Source organism: Strix uralensis, chromosome 5 (genome assembly GCF_047716275.1).
Source record: "Strix uralensis isolate ZFMK-TIS-50842 chromosome 5, bStrUra1, whole genome shotgun sequence".
In the NCBI taxonomy this organism is placed as follows: domain Eukaryota; kingdom Metazoa; phylum Chordata; class Aves; order Strigiformes; family Strigidae; genus Strix; species Strix uralensis.
In genome coordinates, this window is record NC_133976.1 from 26,359,736 (window position 1) to 26,382,566 (window position 22,831).

General features: G+C 37.9%; 1 protein-coding gene across 3 annotated transcripts in view; it reads right to left on the reverse strand.

Moving 5' to 3' along the window:
- The window catches only part of CPED1 (cadherin like and PC-esterase domain containing 1), a 153,882-nt gene that overhangs the window by 61,605 nt on the left and 69,446 nt on the right, over positions 1–22,831 (reverse strand). For all 3 annotated transcript variants that reach the window (XM_074870180.1, XM_074870181.1, XM_074870182.1), the window contains 7 exons: positions 22,325–22,492; positions 21,209–21,313; positions 20,142–20,311; positions 14,753–14,820; positions 14,378–14,422; positions 12,338–12,524; positions 9,272–9,440 (listed from right to left, as the gene is read on the reverse strand). In XM_074870180.1, coding sequence (XP_074726281.1) covers positions 9,272–9,440; positions 12,338–12,524; positions 14,378–14,422; positions 14,753–14,820; positions 20,142–20,311; positions 21,209–21,313; positions 22,325–22,492 — 912 coding nt within the window. The remainder of the gene's footprint in view (positions 1–9,271; positions 9,441–12,337; positions 12,525–14,377; positions 14,423–14,752; positions 14,821–20,141; positions 20,312–21,208; positions 21,314–22,324; positions 22,493–22,831) is intronic.

A 22,831-nucleotide genomic window follows, 5' to 3' on the forward strand; every position in this document is an offset into this window, starting at 1 on the left:
ACTTGGCTCTAGACAGTTTCACCATGCACCCCTCATGATATGTCTATGACCGTGACAGAAAGACAAGCTACTGAAGTTTAACCTCATAACTTTTGCTCCAGTACAAACTGCAATGACCATTTATAAAAAACACCAGATCCATGTGCAACATATGTTTTGCAAATACTTTGCTTATATGCATGTACTGATATGTCTGCGACATAAAGCAGTCTGATCATGGTTGTAACACTTTGTGTGCTGTCATACAGTGCAAGTTATTTCTAAATAGGGAACTTTCTCTCCATGAATCAGGTACATTGACAGAATGCAAACACTGACACAGCTGTTTACCCAAAACAAGCTAAATATTTCAGTGAGGCTTCAGAAACCTTGGGTGACTTTTTCTTCCTCCCTACCCTTTTCTATTATTGTACTTTTAAATGTGTCATTGGACTTTCTGGAGCTCATAAAGAACTGCTTAACTCATACTTTGCAGTTCTCATACTTATGTGGCTCACCCAAAGTCTTGTAAGGCTTTACACTTTACTTGGGAGTTAATGCTTATACCCTGATATTGCACAGTTAGAAATGGAAGCATGGAAAAAATATGGGCTACACTCTGACTCACTAATTTAGCACAGTTAATGTAGACAATGCAAAGCCTGAAAGCAAGAGTTTGGCCCATCATGGTGATTGAGATGACTAAGCTACATTCCCTGTGGAATTAAGGGAAAACAGCAGTTGTTAGAGGGTGACTGGGAGACCCCAAGTACATCATCTGTTCCTCGCCAGAGACCTCAGGTGCCTTCATGAGGTGATATCATTAGTACAGTACACAGAGTTCATCTCAGCAGCACCCGGCTCAGGGCTGGATGCTAGGAGCTGCCACTGCCTGCCTTAGGCTGAGGAGATTCAAGCAGGTGCCTTCCTCTTTTCCCTAAAGGGCTCTAACCATCAGTCCATCAAGCTGTACCTTTCCTGCCCAAGCTGGGCCACAATGCAGAAATGCACGGAGGAATCACTGTGGAGGACAGGGAGAGGAATCAAGAATAAGCACAAAAAAGTCTGTGCTACATGGAGTTTTCTGCAGAATTTACTGCTACCAGTTCTCTAGCAAAAGATAATTGATTCCAACGGTGTTACTGGGCCTGTATTATATTGAAATCATCCAAAATAAGAGGAAAAAAAGACCGTAAATGAAAATCTATTCTAAATAAGTGGGATGATTGCCTAATAAATTAACACAAACAAAAATTCCATAGCTAACAAGAATTATATAAAAACAGCTTTTCTGATGAGCTTTTCCAGAGAACAGTGTTCTCCCATGAGCTGAATTGCCTACCCAGTGTTTACTGTTGTCTGTCTCCTTTCACAGCCACCCACAATGGTTCACTGCTATTATTTAAAAAGACATTTCAATCCTGTGGTTAAAGGCAAGGAATCAGAAAAACCTGGGTCTAGTACAGTCTGCACTAGCAGTCCTTGATGGGCTCAGAGATAGCACTGTATTTACAGAATCTGCATCCACAGCACTGTATCTGTCTCAGCATCTCCCCATCCTACAGCACCCTAGGGAGCAGGTATTGCAAGGCATCTGCCAGTCTGAAATGTCCAATCATACACCACACCAGCACCAGTGGGATCTTGTTCACCAGCTGCAATCATACAGGTCATAATTTGACTCCCTAACATTTTTAGTTATGTGATGATGAGTTTCTGCTTGGCTAGTTCCAGGGCAGATCTTCATCTTCTGTATTTTAATGTGTCATGCATGCCCATAGGATGACATCAGTAATTGTATGAAGGGGAAGAACAGCCTGAACACACAGAAGAGGAGAATTGCTTTGTCAGGTCATTGAGGTTTATCTTTTATGGTTTTGTTCCTCACATAATAATACTAATTACATTTTTCTATGGCAGCATAATAGCAAAATAATCATTCAAGTCAGGAGTCACCTAGCTGAGTGTCTAGGATGGTGTGATGTTCCTAGTAAGACTGTGCTAAACTTCAAACATACAGAAGAGGGAAAGGAAGAGGAGGGGGTACTGAATTTTCCTTTGCTGAGGTAGGAGGTGCTACAAACAACACTAGCTGGTGTCAATAAACTCAGCGGTGATGAAGAGTGATATAATTCCTGATTTAAGAAATTCTTAACTACAAGAGTGCTACCCAAGGAAAGGGACTATAGGAAAAATGAAGGCTGAAAGCTGCTTAAAAAATTCTATCCCTTCAGGGGCTAATTATAGCAACCCAATACTTCATCTGGCTAATGATCATAAAAAATTAGATTGTTGGTGTCATCTCAGTCATTATTGGCTTAAAATTTTTGAATCACTGTATCAGCATTCACATGGATTGTCTCAAAGCGCTGGTGGCTAGTTATCCATCAGTGATGGTAACACACCATTTCCCATGTACAATGCATCGTAATAATGACAAATGTAGCTGCTGCATGAAAATATCCGCTCTCTTCAGTCTCTGCCTGATACTTCTGGATGTGTTTCCTGGAGTCTATCTGGTATTAATCTTGCATCATATGTTCAACTGGAAAGTTAGCTATATATGGAAGACTAAGCACAAGTAATATAAAATCAGGAGTACAAGTAAAATGCAGCAAATTGGAAAACTATATGCATTTCTCCCATCAGCTGGACCCAACACAAACTTGAGCCTCAAAGTCTGGGCTCTGTAATGTGGCATCCCCAAGATGCTGGAAAGTATCATGATGATCCTAGTCAGGTACAGCCTACTGGAGACACAAGATGAAAATGTAAAGCAAATTTTCACTCCATGCTTAGAGAAAGAGACACCTAAGTAGAAGCACAGCCAGACCCATTCTTTTGCTGGTTCTTCCCACCTTATACCCTAGATGTGCCCATTTTCCCTCTATGGCCTGTTCAGAGCCTGGCAGATGTCTGACAGTGAACAGTGATTATGGGAACCCATGATTACCAGATGATAGTGCTGACTACGTATGAAGTCAATGGTGTAGGTGAAAAAAATGAGTGTTTGATTTCCAGAGAAAACCCAAAGCTTTACATTGATTCCCCCAAAGGTCAAAACTATGCTCTGTTGAGCTTTTGAGGACCTTTCCTTAAAGCAGCTGATAGTGGCCACTGATCAAGATACCAGCGTAACAGCCACATCTCTGATGATGAGATCCTAAAGGAGTTCAGCAGAGAACAGCATAAAAGTAAAGAAGATCCATCACAATGGTTAATTGTTCCTCTGAGTCATCTGCAGAGCAATGTTTTAAATCATCACAGAAGTCTTTGTTATAATTAAGAAAACATGGCAAGCCTTCTCTCCCCAGTGGTATGGATATTGACAAAGCCAGAATATGCTGACTCTACAAAACATTTTGTTCTGAGATACATACAGAAATTAACCCTCTACTTGAAAATTAGCCCAGTGTATTTACACCTCTACCTTCTATATCTTCATAAATATACTTTTTAGAAGCACCAAGTTGTGTTATTAGCTTTAGGTGCTTGTTCACTTTTACTTACAGTGAATGGTAATTATATGTTCCTTGATCTTTAAATACTTTAAAACCCTTTCAGACAGGTTTTAGGTTTTCCTAAACTGTTGTTTGACCATGAATGTTAGGAAAATTACTAAAAATTTCAGCAGTTCTATGCAAGTGAATTCACTCAGTAACACTGCCTGGCATATACAATGGAAGAGAATTTAGACATATGTTTCTGTCAGGACAGGTACTCCATCAGTGTAATTTGGAATTGCTCCCCTGAAATTAATTGCAACATGTTGACATACAGCAGTTGAAGATATAAGTCCTCACCTTTCTTTTTGTGGCAGTCTCTCTGTACTAGCTCTCTAATCGTTTTGTGGTTTTCATCTGAAATGCCTCTAGTTTAACAATGTATTCAGTTTGCTACATATTTGCTCCTCAAGGTTATGTGAACACTGCTTTGTCTTTCCTGGTGAGTGGGTTGCAGGCACAGAAAAACGAAAATAGTTTACACTTTATTTAATAGATTAATAGTAATGCAAATGTACTTCTAGTGTTTTATGTGTTTTCATCCATAAATCACTTCTACAATTTCTGAACATGAAGCTTCTGCTCATTTAAAACCAGGTCTCTACTTTTTTCTGCACAGCTATAACTATTCACTCACAGGAGCTTTAAACCCAATCTTGATGTAAATTACTTTCATGAATAAAGCAAAAGTTGCCTTACCCTGCACCTACCCCTTCCCTTGTGTTCACATCGAGAGCTTGGGAACCTTATCCTAGAAACTAGTCCATTTAAAACAAAAAAGTTCTCCCATCTGGTTCATGAGTAGCTGCAGGCAGGGAAAGGGATGCTTAAGTTGGCATTGTTCCTGGAAAAAATGACTGTCATACTATGCTCTCACCAGTGTTTCTGGAGAAAATTTAAAGTATAGGCTTGAGTATTTCAGATCTAATAATGAGTGGTCTTTTTGCTTGTCCCAGCCACTCCTTTCTTGAAATCAGTTAGCAGTCTGGACTGCACAATAGCTAAAATCTCTAACCTAACAGTTATGTCAATATAAATTTTGAATTTTAATCAAATAACCCTATCTGAATCAAACATCTTCTTTTGGAGAAAGCATTTGCTTTCCTTTATTATCTTTTTCCATAATCAGAGAGCTTTAAAAAAAATAGAAAAAAAAATAACTCAAACTATTTTTTTTAAGTTAGGGGCAGTTTTTGTTGTTTTCTGGAAAACTCAAAACCACTGAAAAAGTTCTCACCAGCTATAGATCTGAGAATACTGAAGAATGCAATGCATGATTGCTCCTATAATGCTTTTATTCTCTAAAAGGGAAGAAACTAATTTTGCAAATAAGATATAGTCTGGTCGCTGATAACATTAGGCTGAATATTCCGTTTCAGAGATCCACTTTCTGTGTGTTTTCAAGCAAGATACTCAAACCCAGAACTGCGAAGAAGGTTAACTGTTGCTGCAACAAGCACTGCAAAGACTATGCGTGCACACGGCATCCGCAATGTCCTAAGGACAGAAGAGATGCGTGGTTTGTAATGGGAGTCACACTGAATCTAATGCAGCTAATAGAAGACACAGAAGAGGCTAACGTGCTTCAAGCCTATCTTGCTACAGGACATGTTCTTTTTTTCTCTCCTAAACTTTTATTTTCTTTTTATTTTATGGATATTATTTAATACTTGTAAGGTTCTTTGAAATCTTTGCATGAAAGCACTAAGCAAAGAGTTAATTCATGTTTCTATAATTGACAATTTTTACTTCTACTGTCTGGTATGAAAGGCATTGTAACTGTAATAGCACACAGTTTTAAATGGAGTAAATTTATTTTATTTTCATTGGGAAATTTATAACTTGAGCTGAAAAAAATATAAGTATTCTCATATCTCACAAAACAAACAAAAAGAATTACTTGGGGTTTCTTTAAGGCTTCTTCCTTTCTAAATGTTTTTTGCACCTCTAGCCCTCTCAAAGACTGTAATAAAGTTAAATATAGTTATTATATTAGGCCTAGGTCTTAATTGTCTTTTCATCAATGGAAGTGTATAGACAGAAAAAGAATCAACATCCTGTTGCTGGCATCTTGTTGCCAGCTGCACTGCAGCCATTTGTTGTTACACAGCCAGCAATGCTATACCAGTACCTCATTACCAACTCTGTTGGAATTCTTATGCTCTCTGGACTCTAAGAAATGAATATGGTAAAAGGGTTCATAAAAATATAAGAGATACTAGTACTTAGGAAAGTTTTAAAAACTGTTCTCTTGTAAATCCATGCTCTAAGACCTGAGAAAGCTGTAGGACAGCCAGAGCATCAGCCCACTGCACTGATTCTGGAAAGTACCTTTTCATGTTTTGTGCAAATGTATAGTCAAAGAGAATGATACACACTAGGGCTATAAAATATAATATTAGCTATCCATTACTCACAATGTAAAACCAAATAAATAACTGTATTACTAAAAAAAAAAAAAACAAGCCAAAACCAAAAAAACCCAAAACACCTGGCAGCAGGACACTATAGGTACAAAAGTTCACAGTCTCAAAGTTCCCTAAGCACATCACCAGTTACTTTCCATAATTGCAACTAGGCAAAGATTAACAATCAAAGAGGGAGCATCCACACATTTCAAGTGAGGCATAGATAAATCTGTTTGCCTTTTAAAGGTAATGGGCAGTGTAAGAATAGCTAAAATATTTTTACCTTTATGACAGTGTGTATGTAGTCTGGGATCTTTCACTTGAGGGTAATGTTGATAGTCCTGTCTTAAGAGCTCAGTGGTTTTTGCTGTTTGCTCTGCATTCTGTCTATCTTGGTATCACAGCTTCACAGGTGATAATGAAATGGCACCACTTCTCTCAAGGACACTTAATTTGAATATTGTCAATAATTGCACAAAATAAAGTTAAATCACAAACCAATAATCTCTCCATTTGCAGTTCAAGCTATACCGTCAGAATGAAGAACACACAATGAAAGGCAACCAAAGCTGCTGAAGGTGCTCTGGCAATGCCACAGTTTATCCCCTACTAATTTGGTTTTAATGAGGATATTATAGCTGCTATCAAAAAGTAGAGAGGACAATATTTTTTCCCCTTTTAGGAGCTGCAAGGCTTGGAACCACACACTTCTTAATTCAATAGCCCTGAAAGTAATCCAGGATTATTCAACTGCATGAGAATTGTTAGAAGACTGGAAACAACATCCCACACTCTGTCTTTTTATTGTAACCTTCCTTATAGTATCATTTTGCAGTGAAACCTGAATATCCTAATGGGATTAAACATAAAAGAAAGTCAGGAAAAAAAGTTGCTGGATTAGAATTTTAACTGAAGCCTTCTGTGAGAAAGACCACACCACTGTCAGTGACCTTTCTCTCCCCATGTGTGATCCCAGTTGTGCCTAGTCAAGTGTCCAAAGGAGACTCCATCAGTTCATGCTGTGTTTATCCTTTTGCTCCTAAAACAGGTGTCTTGTTACTAAGAGAAAAAGCATTCCTGCCATTGATCAGGGCATATTAACCCACCCTGCAAGAGCGCATAATGTTCTCTGGCATGAAAAGCAGAATGTAATGATGCTATTTGAGACCTGAGTCTTGTATCGATAAAAAACATCACTCTAAGTAAAAGGCAACAAATTCTGTTCTAGCGAATGGGAAAAAGGGGAAAAAATGCAGGCTTTTGAGTGTTTTAGAATGCCATTTCTATCTACAGCTCCAGCCTTCATTTGTTTTTAAAATGCAGTCTCTGATAATTTTGCCTTTAACATATCTAAAAAAAATGTTTTAGATTCTCATACTGTATCTTCACAGTCCTCATTAGATACCACAAGAATGCTTTTCATCTCATTTTTACTCTAAATTCCTGAAGACCTCCCTAGCTATGAACAATTATATTAATTAGAGAGTAGTTATTCACATATGAGCAGAAAACAAAGCTCAATCAAAAGAAACTTCTAAAACACTTTTCATTTTTATCATTCTAGATCTTTTTGCCTTTACAGTGCTTCAAAGATTCATACTCAAGCTCATAAATGCTATCATAAAACATTAACAACAGTGTAAACTCTAGTGTGGGAGGATGCATATGAGGTTGAATTCCTGTTCCTACCCCCCAGATACATGCCCCAAATTGGGCAACAAGAGGAGCTTTCCTCACATCTTTCCAGCCAGTGTGTTCTCCTAGTAATATAACTCCATCACAACTTATTGCTGCTCTCCTTTACATACTAATTCACACCTGAACTGAAATCTTAGATATTGTATGTGTTTTTCTTATTTGTTTTACTGTAGCAGCTACAAGATCTAATGCTGAGCCAGTACAAAGAGCAAAAAGATGGTCCTTGACCTTTTGAGCTTGTAAGATAAGTGTAAGAGAAGACACAAATAATAAGTAGAGGGCCAGACAGAACCATAATCAGGTATTCAGATCAGCAGTCATTAGGCTGTGACTACTACATACATTTTCCCTGACAGTTTGCAGATTGAGATAATTATTGTCAACATACAATTTGCTATCAACATTTATAATCTCTTTGGCTCCTGTTTTAAGCCCCAGTGCTTATTTCTCCACAAGAAAAAAAAATCCCTCTTGATCAGTCCCATCACATAAAATGCTTTGCCTTCTCCCACCCTCGTCTACCAACCTCTTCTGCAGTATATAGAGAGAAACTGGAGAAGGGAAATAAATTTTATGAAAATGATATATTGATATATAAATAACTTCATAAAGAAGATAAATAAAGATAGGATTAGATATTTGACATGAACATGGATGACAGTTTTGAAAATCCTGATTCCTCATTGCTGAATTAATTGTGACTAAATATATTCCTCCTGAATGCTCTAATATTTAGAACGAACCCACCAATCTACCTAAAATCCCACAGCGCTGCCCTTGATTATGATTTACATGTCACTTCTCTCTTTGAACTGACTGGCTTATCTTTGCCCACCATATCAAGTACCAACATTTAGTCCTCAAACTTTGAAATTCAAACAGCTCTGCTCCAGCCTGTGTCCCAGATTTTCTGTCTTATGAAGAATATCTTTATTACCATAGTTTCACTAACTGAAAGCTTCACTGTTCATTTCTTTCATTATATTTCTTCCAACTTTGTGTCTAATTCAGGCTGAGCTTCCCTTCCCCAGCTCTTCTTTAGCCCTATCAGACACTCTCGTCCTTTTTTCATTCAAGACACCCACTGCTTCCTAAGTATTGTTATTTGTAAGAAGTAATTTATTTGCATTCCCAAACTTATATTCGGATAAATGCAATGTAAGTAACAATCATCCCTTCCTTCAGTGGGTTTTTTCCATTGTGTTTGTTGGTGATCTAGAATAAATACTTTTCATTCATAAATCAGCATTTGTTTTGAACACTGATAAACACACCATCATCATAAATATCTTTCCTGGTAAAAGGATTTCCATGGCTCCGATGTCATAGATATGAAAACTGCAGTCTGCCCACTGCAAACAGAGGGACTGTTTTCTCACAAGCAAATAACAGTGCTCTGATAGGTAGGGTTTTGGCTGACCAAAGTAATGATTAATTAACTTGGAGCTCTCAAATACATGGTAACTGTAATAGGTACTTATGCTGGACTTACTTTTTATATCCCAAACATTGTGTAAATGCTGTATTTCATACAATTATAGCATTTAGAACTCAGATTCTAATCTCATCAAAACTGGCTCTACACCAGCTTTGGCCCATGCACCCAAATTTATACCACTGGATGAACAGAAGCTAGTTAAATTCACTATTAATTTGTATAGCAAAAGAATATAGATAGAATACCTGCACAAACCCACACAACATATAGTCATCAAATAAAGGCAGACTAGGGCGGTCCTCTCGATAAATTGTGATTTTGTAGCTGCTCACAACCGGAGGGATGGGCTGCGAATCATCTGTTACAAGAATGATGACTTTGTTCAATCCAAGGCCAAGGGGGTAGTTAGCAATGCTGCAAGGCAAAAAAGGAAAGAAGTGGAATAAACACTAAAGAAACAAAGATTTACACTGCTTTATCTATGGCAGGTAAACTTTACTTGCTCCTTGAGACTTCTATTTCTAACATTATTTTAAATGAAATCAGTGTAAAATAAGATTTTTAACAATTTACCATTCTTTCAGGAAGACAAATACTGACAGTGAAACTTAGTGAAAACAGCTTCAGTGGCAACAATTCTGACATGAAATCTGTGAATGAAGCCACTAGGGATAATAATTCCTGGCAGGTCCAAGTTCATGGTGAAGTCAGCAGGGAGACAAAAAATATCAGAGGTGTCAGCTAGCCATTGAAATTGGCCACTAGACAAATGTGATGGAGTTCCAGACAAACTGCTCAGACAGACAGGAGCAAAACTGGACTGTTCTCTTCTTCCCTTGGCAGGGAAATGGGAAAAGCTGAAACACACAGAACCTGCACTTCCAGGGCTTTTACTTTTCAGTGCAAAAGACATATTGCTATTCTGTTTTCCTTTTACAAGGAAGAAATCTCTTAAGTGTTTTGCCTGTATCCATGATGATGGCCAGGGTGGGTAATATTAAAATACTAAAAAGTTGGATGGAAGAATTTTATGGGAGCTCCTTTTGAAATGATGAATCAAGGCTAATTTCTTACTGAGAATACAGGAAGCACATTAGGCATTAGATCAGTAACAACTGCACAGAGTGGTTATTACCAGACATTCTAGGTCAAAACATCTGCTTCACAGTCACTCAAAAGATGGTGTGTTGCATAGGCACCTCATGCCATGGAGCAAAGCTGGCTCTGTAATGGTTAAGGATTCTTCCTCCCAAGCAAATAATTGTCCCTGATTTCCCTTTTATCCACTCACTAATGACTAGCATGTAAATAGGTCAGTTCTCTGGTTCTGAGGTACCTGACCCAGATAAATAAACACTTTTTGTCCCTCCCAACATCCAAAACCAGGTCATGCCCAAAATGCCTATTGCGATTTTCCCTGGCACATGCTGCTGTCTGTGAGAGAGCTGGTTGGAGAAGCCAAAACTGTGCCAGGGATCATAGTAGCAATTAAACATTGTGGATGATTGTAGGTCAGTGCTCAAGCCTGATGTTTAGTGATGACTTTGGTCTCTCCCTTATTCTCCAGCTTTATACTTCTCTAAAAGATCAGATAAACTGGGACTTGTTGATGACAGCATGACCCACTTAGTGGATGAGGGGAAAGGCTGTGGATGTTGTTTACCTGGACTTTAATAAAAAGACTTTGACACTGTTTCCGACAGTATTCTCCTGGTGAAACTGACTGCTTATGATTGGACAGGCATATGTTTTGCTGGGTAAAAAACTGGAGGAATGGCTGGACCCAAAGAGTGGTGGTGAATGAAGTTAAATATAGTTGGTGACTGGTCACAAGTGGTGTTCCCCAGGACTTGGTACTGGAGCCAGTTTTGTTTAATATCTTTATCAGTGATCTGGATGAGGGGATCGAGTGCACCCTCAGTAAGTTTGCAGATGACACCAAGTTGGGCTTGAGAGTAGGAAGGCTCCACAGAGGGATCTGGACAGGCTGGATCAATGGGCCAGGTCAATTGTATGAGGTTCAACAAGGCCAGGTGCTGGGTCCTGCACTTGAGTCTTAACAACCCCATGCAATGCTACAGGCTTGGGGAAGAGTGGCTGGAAAGCTGCCTGGAGGAAAAGAACCTGGGGGTGTTGGTCAACAGCCAGCTGAATATGAGCCAGCAGTGTGCCCAGGTGGCCAAGAAGACCAATGGCATCCTGGCTTGTATCAGAAATAGTGTGGCCATCAGGACTAGGGAAGTGATTGTCCCCCTGTACTTGGTACTGGTGAGGCCACACTTTGAATACTGTGTTCATTTTTGGGCCCCTCACTACAAGAAAGACATTGAGGTGCTGGAGCATGTCCAAGGAAGGACAACAAAGTTGGTGAAGGGTCTAGAGCACAAGTCTTAAGAGGAGCAGCTGAGGGAACAGAGGTTGTTTAGCCTGGAAAAAAAGGAGGCTGAGGGGAGACCTTATTGCTCTTTACCACTACTTGAAAGGAGGTTGTAGAAAGGTGGGTTCTCTTCTCCCAAGTAAGAATTGATAGGACAAGAGGAAACAGCCTCAAGTTGTGCCAGGGGAGGTCTAAATTGGATATTAGGAAAAATTTCTTCACTTCACTGAAAGTGTTGTTGAGCATTGGAACAGGCTGTCCAGGGAAGTGGTTGAGTCCCCATCCCTGAAGGTATTTAAAAGATGTGTAGATGTGGTGCTTAGGGACATGGTTTAGTGGTGGACTTGGCAGTGCTAGGTTAATGGTTGGACTTGATGATCTTAAGTGTCTTTTCCAACCTGAATGATTCTATGATAATCTCCTATAATATAATTCTGACAAAACTGGATTATTCTAAGTGAGTAAACTTGAATTTATTTCTACTTTTGATCCTAGTTGTCCTACTCTGACCCACACAGGCAGACTGCTGGCTGAGGGACCAAGCCCAGTGGGGCAATAGCCTAGGCCACAGTGCAAAATCAAGGCCTGGATACAAAAGCTCAAGTTCTTTGCTGTCTACTGTGTGCAGTGTAATAATGGTCTGTTCCCACCCAGCTTTGATGTTGCCAGTGACTGGAGAAGCTGGGGGAGTTGCTAGCAACTGTGTCCTTCATAAAGCTAGTATTAATTATGGCTTGAGAACACATTACTATTACCTTCAGGACATTGACAAATAAATACAAATTTCTGAGTGTTGAAATCCCTCTGAATTTCCTGTGACTAATCTATAGGCATTCTGTGTTTTTGGAACCACAAAATAACTCTGTAATATTCTGACATATTTCCAATGTTAAGGACACATTTGGTTTTCACACTCACGTTTTGTCACTCATACCTTGGCCCTTTCTTCTCATCAAGGTGTACTTGGCATTGACAGTTAGAGGGTTCTGCTCCTATCTTCACTGTCACTATGTCGAATGGGACTTCTGCGTAGTATTCTTTGATCTTTGGGTTAAACTGAGGATTCAAGTCCAGCTGTGGACTGGTGAAGATCTGCCTGATATGAGATAGGGTATCTTTATCTGTTCCAAGAAGGCATCAAAGAAAAAACTGTGAAATGTATGAACATTTTTAAGTAACGTGCAACTTCTGGCAGACTGATAACATGTACAGTGGCAAGACTTTTAATGCCTGATCACTCTAAGACTGATAATCCTGCTTCAAGGTCTTAATGGAGTGTGTATTGGCACTTGAGATAAATTTTGAGACCCTGAAGGGATTTTAATCATTCAGTGCCCAACGACTTTAATCAGAGTCACAAAACTCGAAGTCTAAGTAAGCCTTTGAAAATGCAAGAATTAGGTCTGGGAGATCCTGTCTCCAGTTGGTTAAGCGAAACTTAAAGAAGAGTTAGGCCAAAATTCATAACCTACTTAGGTACCAGCCTGTGTACAGGGTTTATGTACATGTGTAATTGCCAATAAAAATCAAAATAAGTTAGACATACTCTTACTGTTCATGAGAACAAGTCACATGGAGATATCTAGACCCATAGGGTCATTTGCAGTACAGCTGGAAGAAGGTTTTATTAAAATTCCTAAATCAAAAAATTCCAGCTCCTTCCCTGTGTATGAAATCTCCACAATCAAATCCTATTTGCTCAAATGTATCCTTTATTTTTGTAGTGTTTGCCAAATGACTCATGAGAATAATTATTTGCTGGCAACCCACTTTGACAAATATTTTAATCCAAACTATTGGATTCAGATTTACAGTATAATTACACATTCAAAACTTGCTTCTTTAGTATGTTTTTAAAACTAGCAGAAAATACTCCAGCCAGGAAACTCTTTCATGTAATATGTGAAAAATCTTGCGGCTTAAAACATGGCTTAAAAGGGTCATAAAGGATGTAAGCAGTTCTATGTGGGCTTTTTTTACCTCAAAATATCTGCCTTGAGAAACAAAACAGGGCAATTTCAGCACTCTTGAATGGATTAAAATTTAAAGAATGTTATTCCAATGGAAGAGCAAAATTTGAGCTAGATTTGTAGGGGATTATAAGTTGACACACAGAAGGTATTTTAAAAAATCCTACAGGTGAGTATGAACATTTCTCCAGATCAGATGCCTCACCCAGAAAGGCTATCTCACTACTAGTTTAAAAATGAAGAGAAATTTTCAAAGTAAAATGAATTGCGGTATTTTAAAATAAAATGTCATGCAATCAGAATGGTGCCAGTCAGTCAGCCCAGGAGCATTTCTGGCCTCTGACTGACACAAAATAGTTCCTGGAGGCACCATGAAATCAGTAACAGAGGGGAAATGAGGCTCAATGGGCAGAAAAGCCTTTCCACCACAGAGCAATTGTTTCACGTTTATAAAGTGACCCCTCAGATAATGTGTCAATAAGGAAGGCAGAAGAAAGCAGTGCTCCCACCAAAGACAAATACACTTTAAATCCTTACATATCTTTAAATATACATTAAATATTCCTACAAGCACATATTTTAGAAAAACTCTTCATCTCTTAAGCAGCTCTTTAAAACTCCACCACTGAGCTGAAGACTGGCCTTATACAAGGCTGATTAAACACCACACAAGTTTAAAGGTTATTCCACAAGAACAAATGTATGCTAAAGTTCTTGGAAATAAGGGGCAAAAGTCTACTGAAGTGCAGCAAGGGATCAATGAGTGCTGGAATACGCACATTAATATGCACACATAGTAATGTTTAACTTTGTGCTTGAAGCTTATTTAACATAATAGCCCAATTATTGAATGATTCATAAACATTCTTGCTACTTAAAAATCCTTTTTACATGACAGACCACAGGCATTCCATTCACTGAAAGGTTATGCAGAAAACCCCAAGAAAATTGTTTAAGTAATCTCTCTTCTTGCCCCTTAGTGGTCTAGAAAGACCTTGACTTACCATAACTGCATTGTCTTTCTTTAGTCTTACTGGAATTCTGCAATACTGAAAGATAAACAGAAACAATTAATAATTTTCTCCTCTAAGCCTGATTCACAATCCTATAGGAGAAGGAACTCTCATTGTGTTAATTATAAAAAATACTGTGTACTTTTAAGTGTGAGATCTTTGCTTTAGGTTCACGAACACTGCTCATGGGCTCAGCAGAACAGCTTACACAGATAAGGAAGAAATTTTCTTGGTCTTTTATATGTAGTAAGCTAAGACCTTCCAACTGGAAAGCAAACCAATGTAATCTAAATCATACATGTTATCAGAAGTAGAACAAATAGGGAAAACATACCATGTATAAAAGAACTTACTCTGATTCCTTACCTTCATGATTCTTCCTGAAGTCAGAAGGAACATTCTGTTTAGAATTTGCATTTTCTTGAGAAGAATTCCTGTCAATTCAATAGCAGACATATTTCTACATGAATGGAAGGAACAGAAACCATAGAATATTTTTCAAAAATTTCTATATGGCAACTCAGGGCACATGGCATTTTAATATTCTCCATGGAAAGATGAACCTTCTGGATTCACGTTCCCAACATTAGCAATATTACCTGAATGAACGTGAGAGAAAACACAGACTTCATAATAAGTGGTAGCATATAACAATGAAAAAGAAAACCAGAAATAAGTTTCAAAACATAGTTGAATTGCTGAGAAAAGGAAGAGTAGATACAACCAAGAATAAAATAACCCAAACCATATCTCTTAACTGTTTGTATGACTTTTTTTGTATATATTTGAGATTAAAGTTAGACTTCGTTGCAAATGAATTAAATATAAATGAAGGCCTGTGTCGAGGTGAATATCTGTACCAACATTAGCATGAATTCATATAAAGGAACATCTATGTGTTCTGATGTATTTGCTAATTCAAAACAAATCACATGATCAACATCCAGAGTATATATATAAATCCTCAGTGAAAAAAGTCAAGTCAATTGCAACAGTTCATTAACATGTTAGTGGTGCCCATATTACTAACTCCACAGATTTTTTCTTTCATATAGCATTTTGGGAGCATAGTAGAAGAAAGGCAATAGGCTTCTCTCTGATCCATGTACTGGATCTCTGGCCGATAAGATCTTTTCAGAGGTTCGTTAGCATTTCTTGAAGCTTTCAGATGTTTTCCTCCCAGTGTTTTCCATAGAAGTTCTGATAAAGCAGCTTCTTCCCAGATATTGCTGCCCATTCAGTTTGGATTTTGAAAGACACAAAGTCACTGTCTGTGTCAAGGAAGGGAGGTGGCAATATTGTTCTGTGCAATCAGCCATCACTAATGTTTCAACAGGAGCTGCTGAAAGCAATATTGAGGTCAATCATGGTAAAAGGTAAACTGTCCAATATTAAACCAGAGATTTCTACATTATCTCAATGAGATAAGGAAAGAAGAAGCTGGCAGATCCATGTGTCTCTGTGTGTGCATGAAAATGTAGTTCTGAGCTTGCAGTGTCTAGACACTGCCCTAGTTTCATGCACATTGATGACCTCCTTCAAAGGAGGCACTTAAACTATTAGAGAGTTTGTTTTCCAAGTTATAAATCATTTCGGACACCTTTTTCTGTTTGTCAAGGAGGTAATGGCTAACACCTGTCAAATACATTTTTTCTCTCCGCTGTTCCTTTTTGACTGCCCAGTCCCAAATCCTATTGTAAGGTGAAAACAAGATGTCTTAACTCTATAAAATGTCAGACTTCGGTTTAGCCAGAGGACACCTCGGGAGTGTGGCAGGCACCACCACTGCATGGCCCTGGCTCCCAAAGGAACAGTGTGACCTGTACATGTCAACTATGTAAAGAGATTGTAATTATCTTCAAAAAACATTAAGACACTTACAACAACTCTATCTAATTACAGCAAGGTATCAAAATGCAATATTTAGAAATTATGTTGCAGAAAGATACTCAGATTATATTGTGGCCAGCAGGACACCTAGAAGTGATTGTCCCACTGTACTTGGCACTGGTGAGGCTGCACGTCTGATACTGTGTTCAGTTTTGGGCCCCTCGCTACAAGAAAGACATTGAGGTGATGGAGCATTCCAAAGAAGGGCAACAAAGCTAGTGAAAGGTCTAGGGCACGTTTCTTATGAGAAGTGGCTGGGATTGTTTTGCACAGGGAAAAGGAGGCTGAGGGGAGACCTTATCGCTCTCTACAACTACCTGAAATGAGGTTGTAGCAAGGTGGTGTCGGTCTCTTTCCCCAAGTAACAAGTGGTAGGAGAAGAGGAAATGGTCTCAAGTTGTGCCAGGGGAGGTTTAGGTTGGATATTAGGAAAAAATTCTTCACTGAAAGGGTTGTCAAGCATTGGTACAGATTGCCCGGAGAAGTGGTGGAGTCACCATCCCTGGAGGTATTTAAAAGACGTGTAGATGTGGTTCCCAGGGACGTGCTTGAGTGGTGGACTTGGCAGTGCTGTTAATGGTTGGACTCAATGGTCTTAAAGGTCCTTTACAACCTGAATGATTCTATGATTTATCTCTGCTGCAGACTGAGCTTTTAAACTATCAGCACCTTTAAGTTTTCCTTTGTCCAAGCTCCTTGTATCAGCAGACTGAGGAACAACACAGTTATGAAGCTCTTCCTTGGTCAGGGAGTGGTTGAGATCCTGACCTCTGCAGTCTCCTTCCCTTCACAAGCCATTACTCAAGAAGGGACCTTCATCTTACGAGTGGTCCCTTAGTTGTTTAGTATCTTGGAGGAGCTATCAAGCACAGATGTGCTCATTGCCTACCCACTTTGCAATTAACTCTAATGAAACTAATGACTGTATGTCAGGTACCCTAGGTGAGTTCATGCTTGTGAATGTACCTTTTGAAAGATCGCTGCGGTGTACATCACAAACTACTGACAGTATTCAGTAGAGTTATTAATTTTATTTCTTTAGATGATGTTTTGTATGTCTCTCTTGAAAATGAGGAGCCACTGGAGGTAATTTTGTGAGACATCACTAACAATTTTTTTCTGATTGATTAACCAACAGTTTGAGCTCTCTGTAGAGTGTTTCCTTGGCTTCAGTCACAGTTTCCATGAGGGCATTTAGTTCATCCAATTAAGTATCTTGTGCTAATCTTCAAAAGGGAAATACAAAATCGCAGACTCAAGAGCGGGATTGGTTTCCTGCACTTAATACCAAGTGTCTTTCTCCTTTCTTTATTCCCTCTGTCTCTCATTTCTCCCATTGCAGATCAGTAATCTTATCCAAACTTCCTTGCTTTTGTCTTCTTCTGGCCCATAGTCTGAACCATGTTTTTTTCTCAAACTGTCCAGGTGATAAGTATGACCAAGTTAAACTCCAAGAAATTATTTTCAACCCACATTCAGTTCAAGGACTGCTGCTTCTATATTGACCTAAAAAGGGGCTTGCTTATGGGAAGCTAGTAACATTTTCCCAAATATATCAGTTGATTTCATAGAACTATTTGCAACTTTATTGACCTGCTTAGGCTTTTGTTTTATATAAATACAGAAGGATTATCTTTTCTCACTAATCTGATTCTCCCATATTACCCTGCTGTCTGACACACCAAACATACTTGCCACAGTACTTCATAGCCCCTATATTAAAAGACAGTAAAGATGTATGTCTTAGTCATATCACAAGTTGAAACTGTGTAGTGTTGAAAAACAGCGCACAAACAATGCAGAAAATTTATTTCAGTGCACATGTTAGGTAGTACCACTCCATCACCCTCAAAGAACTTTGTCATGTTATACCAATAGATCTGAGATGGTCATTCTCACATAGGCTGTAAAAATTTCATTATAGTTTGAGATGAGTTTCTAGAGTTCTTGATTCTCCTGTGGAAGGAATTCAGAGTTCATTAATACAATTTAAGGTTTCAATACTAGTCATGTAGGTGATATGGGTAAAGAAAAGTAGACCAGGAAACTTCTTTAAATCCTGTCTCCATCTTATAGATTCATGATCAGTGAACAGAATAACTGTACAAGACCTAAGTCAGAAGTCAATATTTTTCCCATAAGTATCTTTGCTGCCTGGACAGTCATATGTGCAAATCACTGGATTTTGTAAATGAAAATATCAGTTTTGCATAATCAGAGAAATAAGAACTGTTAAATAAACAACCTGACTTTAACTGAAGAAATTCAGAAAAAGTGTTCTGCTATACAAACTCATCAAAGCTGGGAATCTTGAAAAAGATTAATCAAAGCTCAAAGAGAATGCGTACCCAAGTTATTTGGGGAGTAAGCTCTACTAAGCTCTTTCTTCCTTGCAATTAATTGTAATTACATGCATATCTGACACATGCATCACCATCACATGCATGTAGCTATTGGAGTGGAAGATTATGATTTAGCAATGTCAAAACACATGGTTTTTTGTACAGTGAATGAACAGAATGGCATTATTAGCTTAGTCATTGAAAAAAAATACAGTGCAAAGAAGGAGATTGGCCTATACCCTGGAGAAAGGTCATGGTACCTCTACATATTTATACACATACAATAATGTTCAGCTTGAAGAAAAAGAAGAGGACAAGGGGCTTGCTCAAAGTGAGTGAGTGGCACAGCTTAGATTGGAACAGAAAGCTGTGAAAGGTTGGTATGCTTTGATATGCAAACCTAAATATTTTGGCAAAAGGGCAAGGGCTTACACATGAATGCAAGCAGCTGCATCTTTGAGTTACTTTTCACATAATGGCCAGCAGTAACAACAATAATACTTAGCTCATTCATGGAACTGTGTATTTTCAAAACACTAATAGTTACCTAGCACTGTGGTAAAGAATAAACTCCACTTGATAGCTAAGCAAACAAAGATACAGATGACTATTGACTTGTTGAAAGCCACACCCAACTCAATAAGGAACAGAATTAAAACTTAAGAAATCTTACATCACCTTATATAGTCACTACAACATTCTCCAATAAAAATGTACAAAATAATGTCATTCACACATCCAACTCAGTGGAGTGGAGCATACATTCTAATGTGTATCTGTTCCCAAGTCCTTGTTTGCAAAATCATATATGACGGTAGTCATAAAGAAATATGGTATACATGTGTATGAAACATCATTAGCCAAGAGATAATGAGGACAGAAATCACATTTTTACAAATTTTATACTAAGCATATAGTATACCACAACTTTTCTCCCTCCCTCCCTCCCTCCCTTTCTCTCTCCCTCCTTATGAAAATTTCTTGACAGAAGCTCAATGGATCTAACCTTGTCATTACAATATTTTTCCAGCTTTTCAAAAAGAGTTAAAATGAGGTTCTCAGAGTATTCATCTCTTTGACCCATCTCTTGTTGGACAGAAAATTTAGACACTCAAAATTATTAGTCCCTTTTGGAAAAATCCTCACCTGAAATTTTATATTTTCCATACAGTTTTACTTTTAATTGGTGAATAAATTAAAAGACAGTCTGAACCCTGGTAAGCACTCCTAATTTGAGTTTACAGTTGTTCAGAAACAGCTTATCTATTTTACTTCATATTTCTTAGAAAATAATTTACTGTAGATCCAATTAATTTTTTAACCCAGAATTCTCTATATTAGAAAGAGAAGCAAAGGGACAAAACTGTCATATGTAGAAACCTAGCTACGTGATGGACCTTCATCACAAGTCTTGTAAGTCCACCTACACCTACTGAAGTTTTATGAGGCTCACTGGAGCTACTGCAATTAATTAATATAATTTGAGAAACTACCCTCAACATATCACATAACAGATATCTTACCATTCTGAAAGATTTGTATGTGCCTCTTTAGTCATGAACTGGAATTGTTCAAGTAAACTGGAAAGCAACCAATGCACAGTCAGGACTGAACCAAGCCGTCTCATTGGGTCTACCATGTGATAAATGTCGCGCAGTAAAGTTTGAATCTTGGGTGCAGCAGAAGGGAAAAGCTGAGAAGAGAGACACTGATTAGAGACTACACACTATAATATTCGTAAAATGCAAAAAAGTGAGAAGTGAGAAGACAGTGTATATAGCATACAGATGCATGTATATTAATGCTGTTTCCCACATGTATAGAAAATGGCCATCTTGCCCAGTCTTGCAAATCAGGATTACTAGTACTGACATGGAAGTCTAATTCTTTTGCCTCTGATTTGAATTCCAGATCTATTCAGGTCAATCCCTCTTCAGAAAGTCTCATCAGTCTCCAAGCCTGATACTCATCTAGGAGGTCTAGAAGAAGTCCTGATATCATACAGACTTTCTGAACAACAGATCCAATTGCAGATCTTTTATTTCTCCAATACTTGTCATTTCCCTCATTAACTGCCATGGCTATTCACAGACACTGTTATTCCTCCATACCTATTCTTCTGCAAAAATGAACTCACTTGAAGTGTGTAGAAGAAGACACATATTCCACCTGCTTTTTTTGCCACTTTTCATCTATATTTATTCTCTGGTCATGAACTCAGTGTTGTACTGTCTCCAGTTCTTCCATTCACATCTGTTTTGCTTCACTATCATTCTGTTTTCTTACCAACTCATTAGTCATTTACATAATTTTCCTCCTTTTCCTTTCATTCTATTTTCTGGTCTCTGTTTCTGCTTTAGCTGTTCTTTTCAGTGAATTCTCTACTCAAATTCTCTGTTTTATTTCTTTATCTCTTTTAATTTAAACTTCAAAAATCCTTCAAAATAAAATCAGCATAACCTCTACCTCCCTGCTTTCCTGTTCATCCAGTCTAATATGTGTACCAGACACAGCAAAGAATGGTAATGGAGAAATGTTAAGAGGATTACATAAATATGTATCTAATACAACAAAACCCTGTTTATTTTACCAGCTCAAATTGTCCAAGATTCTTCAGCTCCTTTATGAAAGTAATCATTGAATTTATCTCTTCTAAAGACAAACATTGCTCATCTTCTCTGTGGTAAGTTCCACCCTATGAAGGAAAGGGGAGAATATTCTGGTGAGATCATATGGAAAGAAGAGTGCTTTCATTAGACCCCAATCCCTTTGGTGATCAAAGGAACAAGTTACAGCAGTTCTCAACTTGCCCTAACCTCATCCAAAGCCCTGTCCAGCCAGCTCCTTGATAGCTCTCCCCACTTCTCAGTCTAGAATAAAGTAGACTGTGCATTAGCTTTGTGTAGAAAAGTACCCATAGAAACTACCATGGGCAGAGACTGCATAAAGTATAGACAATGAAGTGGATAGTTTGAAATGTGGTCTGGTCTCCTACAGAACACAGACTTAGGTAATCATATCATACATGTGCATATGTCAGCAGCTTCCTACTTTATCCTGTCATAAATTTAGAACCCATGACCTGGTTTTAGTCACACCTCTCTGAGGGGCAGAAGCCACATGGATAATTTAGTCCCTGTAAGTCTTGCAAGTAAAGGTCTCCTCAGAAATGCACCCTTAAAAGTGCCCAGACTGAGAGAAATACTGCTAAAGGAGACCCCAGCTTGTCAGAAAGAGTTTTCACTAGTGATGCAAACTTTATACAGATCCTATAAATACAAAAAAATGTAACTGGACCTTGCATTCAGAATAAGACACAAAGTTGTAGGAAACAAAATTTGATTTTGATGCTCATGAATCTACTGAGTTAATCAATTCTAGGCTTATGAAAACATACAAAACTGTATATTAGAAAAGACCACTAAAAATGATAGGAAAATTACTTTTTAAAGCTTTTAAATATAATACAGTACTTTGAAGTACTGTGCTTTGGGGAAGGACATAATTTTGAAGTTGAATTTTTATAAAAGAAAATTCAATTTTTCAATATAATTACAGCTTTATTCCCCAGTATTCAGTAACAGATAGTTTTGATTAAATAAATCCTTCATTCTATAAGTCAGCACCAGTAGTCTCAGAAAAGCATACAATTGAAAATAAAATGTTTTCAAATAGTTAATAATAAGAAAAAGGTGGAATGAATGACCTTGCTCACAGCTGATCCATATATTTTTTGTAAAGCTTCTATGAAACTGGATGTTGAGGATTCATTAGATAAGAGAAATTTAAACGTATCTTCAAAAAGAAATTCTTTGAAAGTTTGGTCCTGAATATTTGATTCATCCTCATCCTGAAAGTCAAAGTTGTCATGCACCTGTTGGAAAACAATGTAAGAATTTATAGTTTGAATATCAAGTCCAGTCTTCTCATAACCACATATACCAAACTAGAACTATTTATAAAAAAAAAAAAAATCATAACAACACTAATAAAAGACAGGATTATAATATAACAGATGCTGTACCACGTTTTCTGTCAGAACTACACACCACAATGTTTGCTGACCTCCAGTGGATAGAGTACAACATTGCAGTCTCTTGTGAGCCTTTTTTTTCATGTGTTTGATTTGAAATTTGATTTTAAAAATTGTCAGCTTATATATTAACATAACTCTTGCACAACTCAGGTATTTAGAAGTTACTACACATGAAAG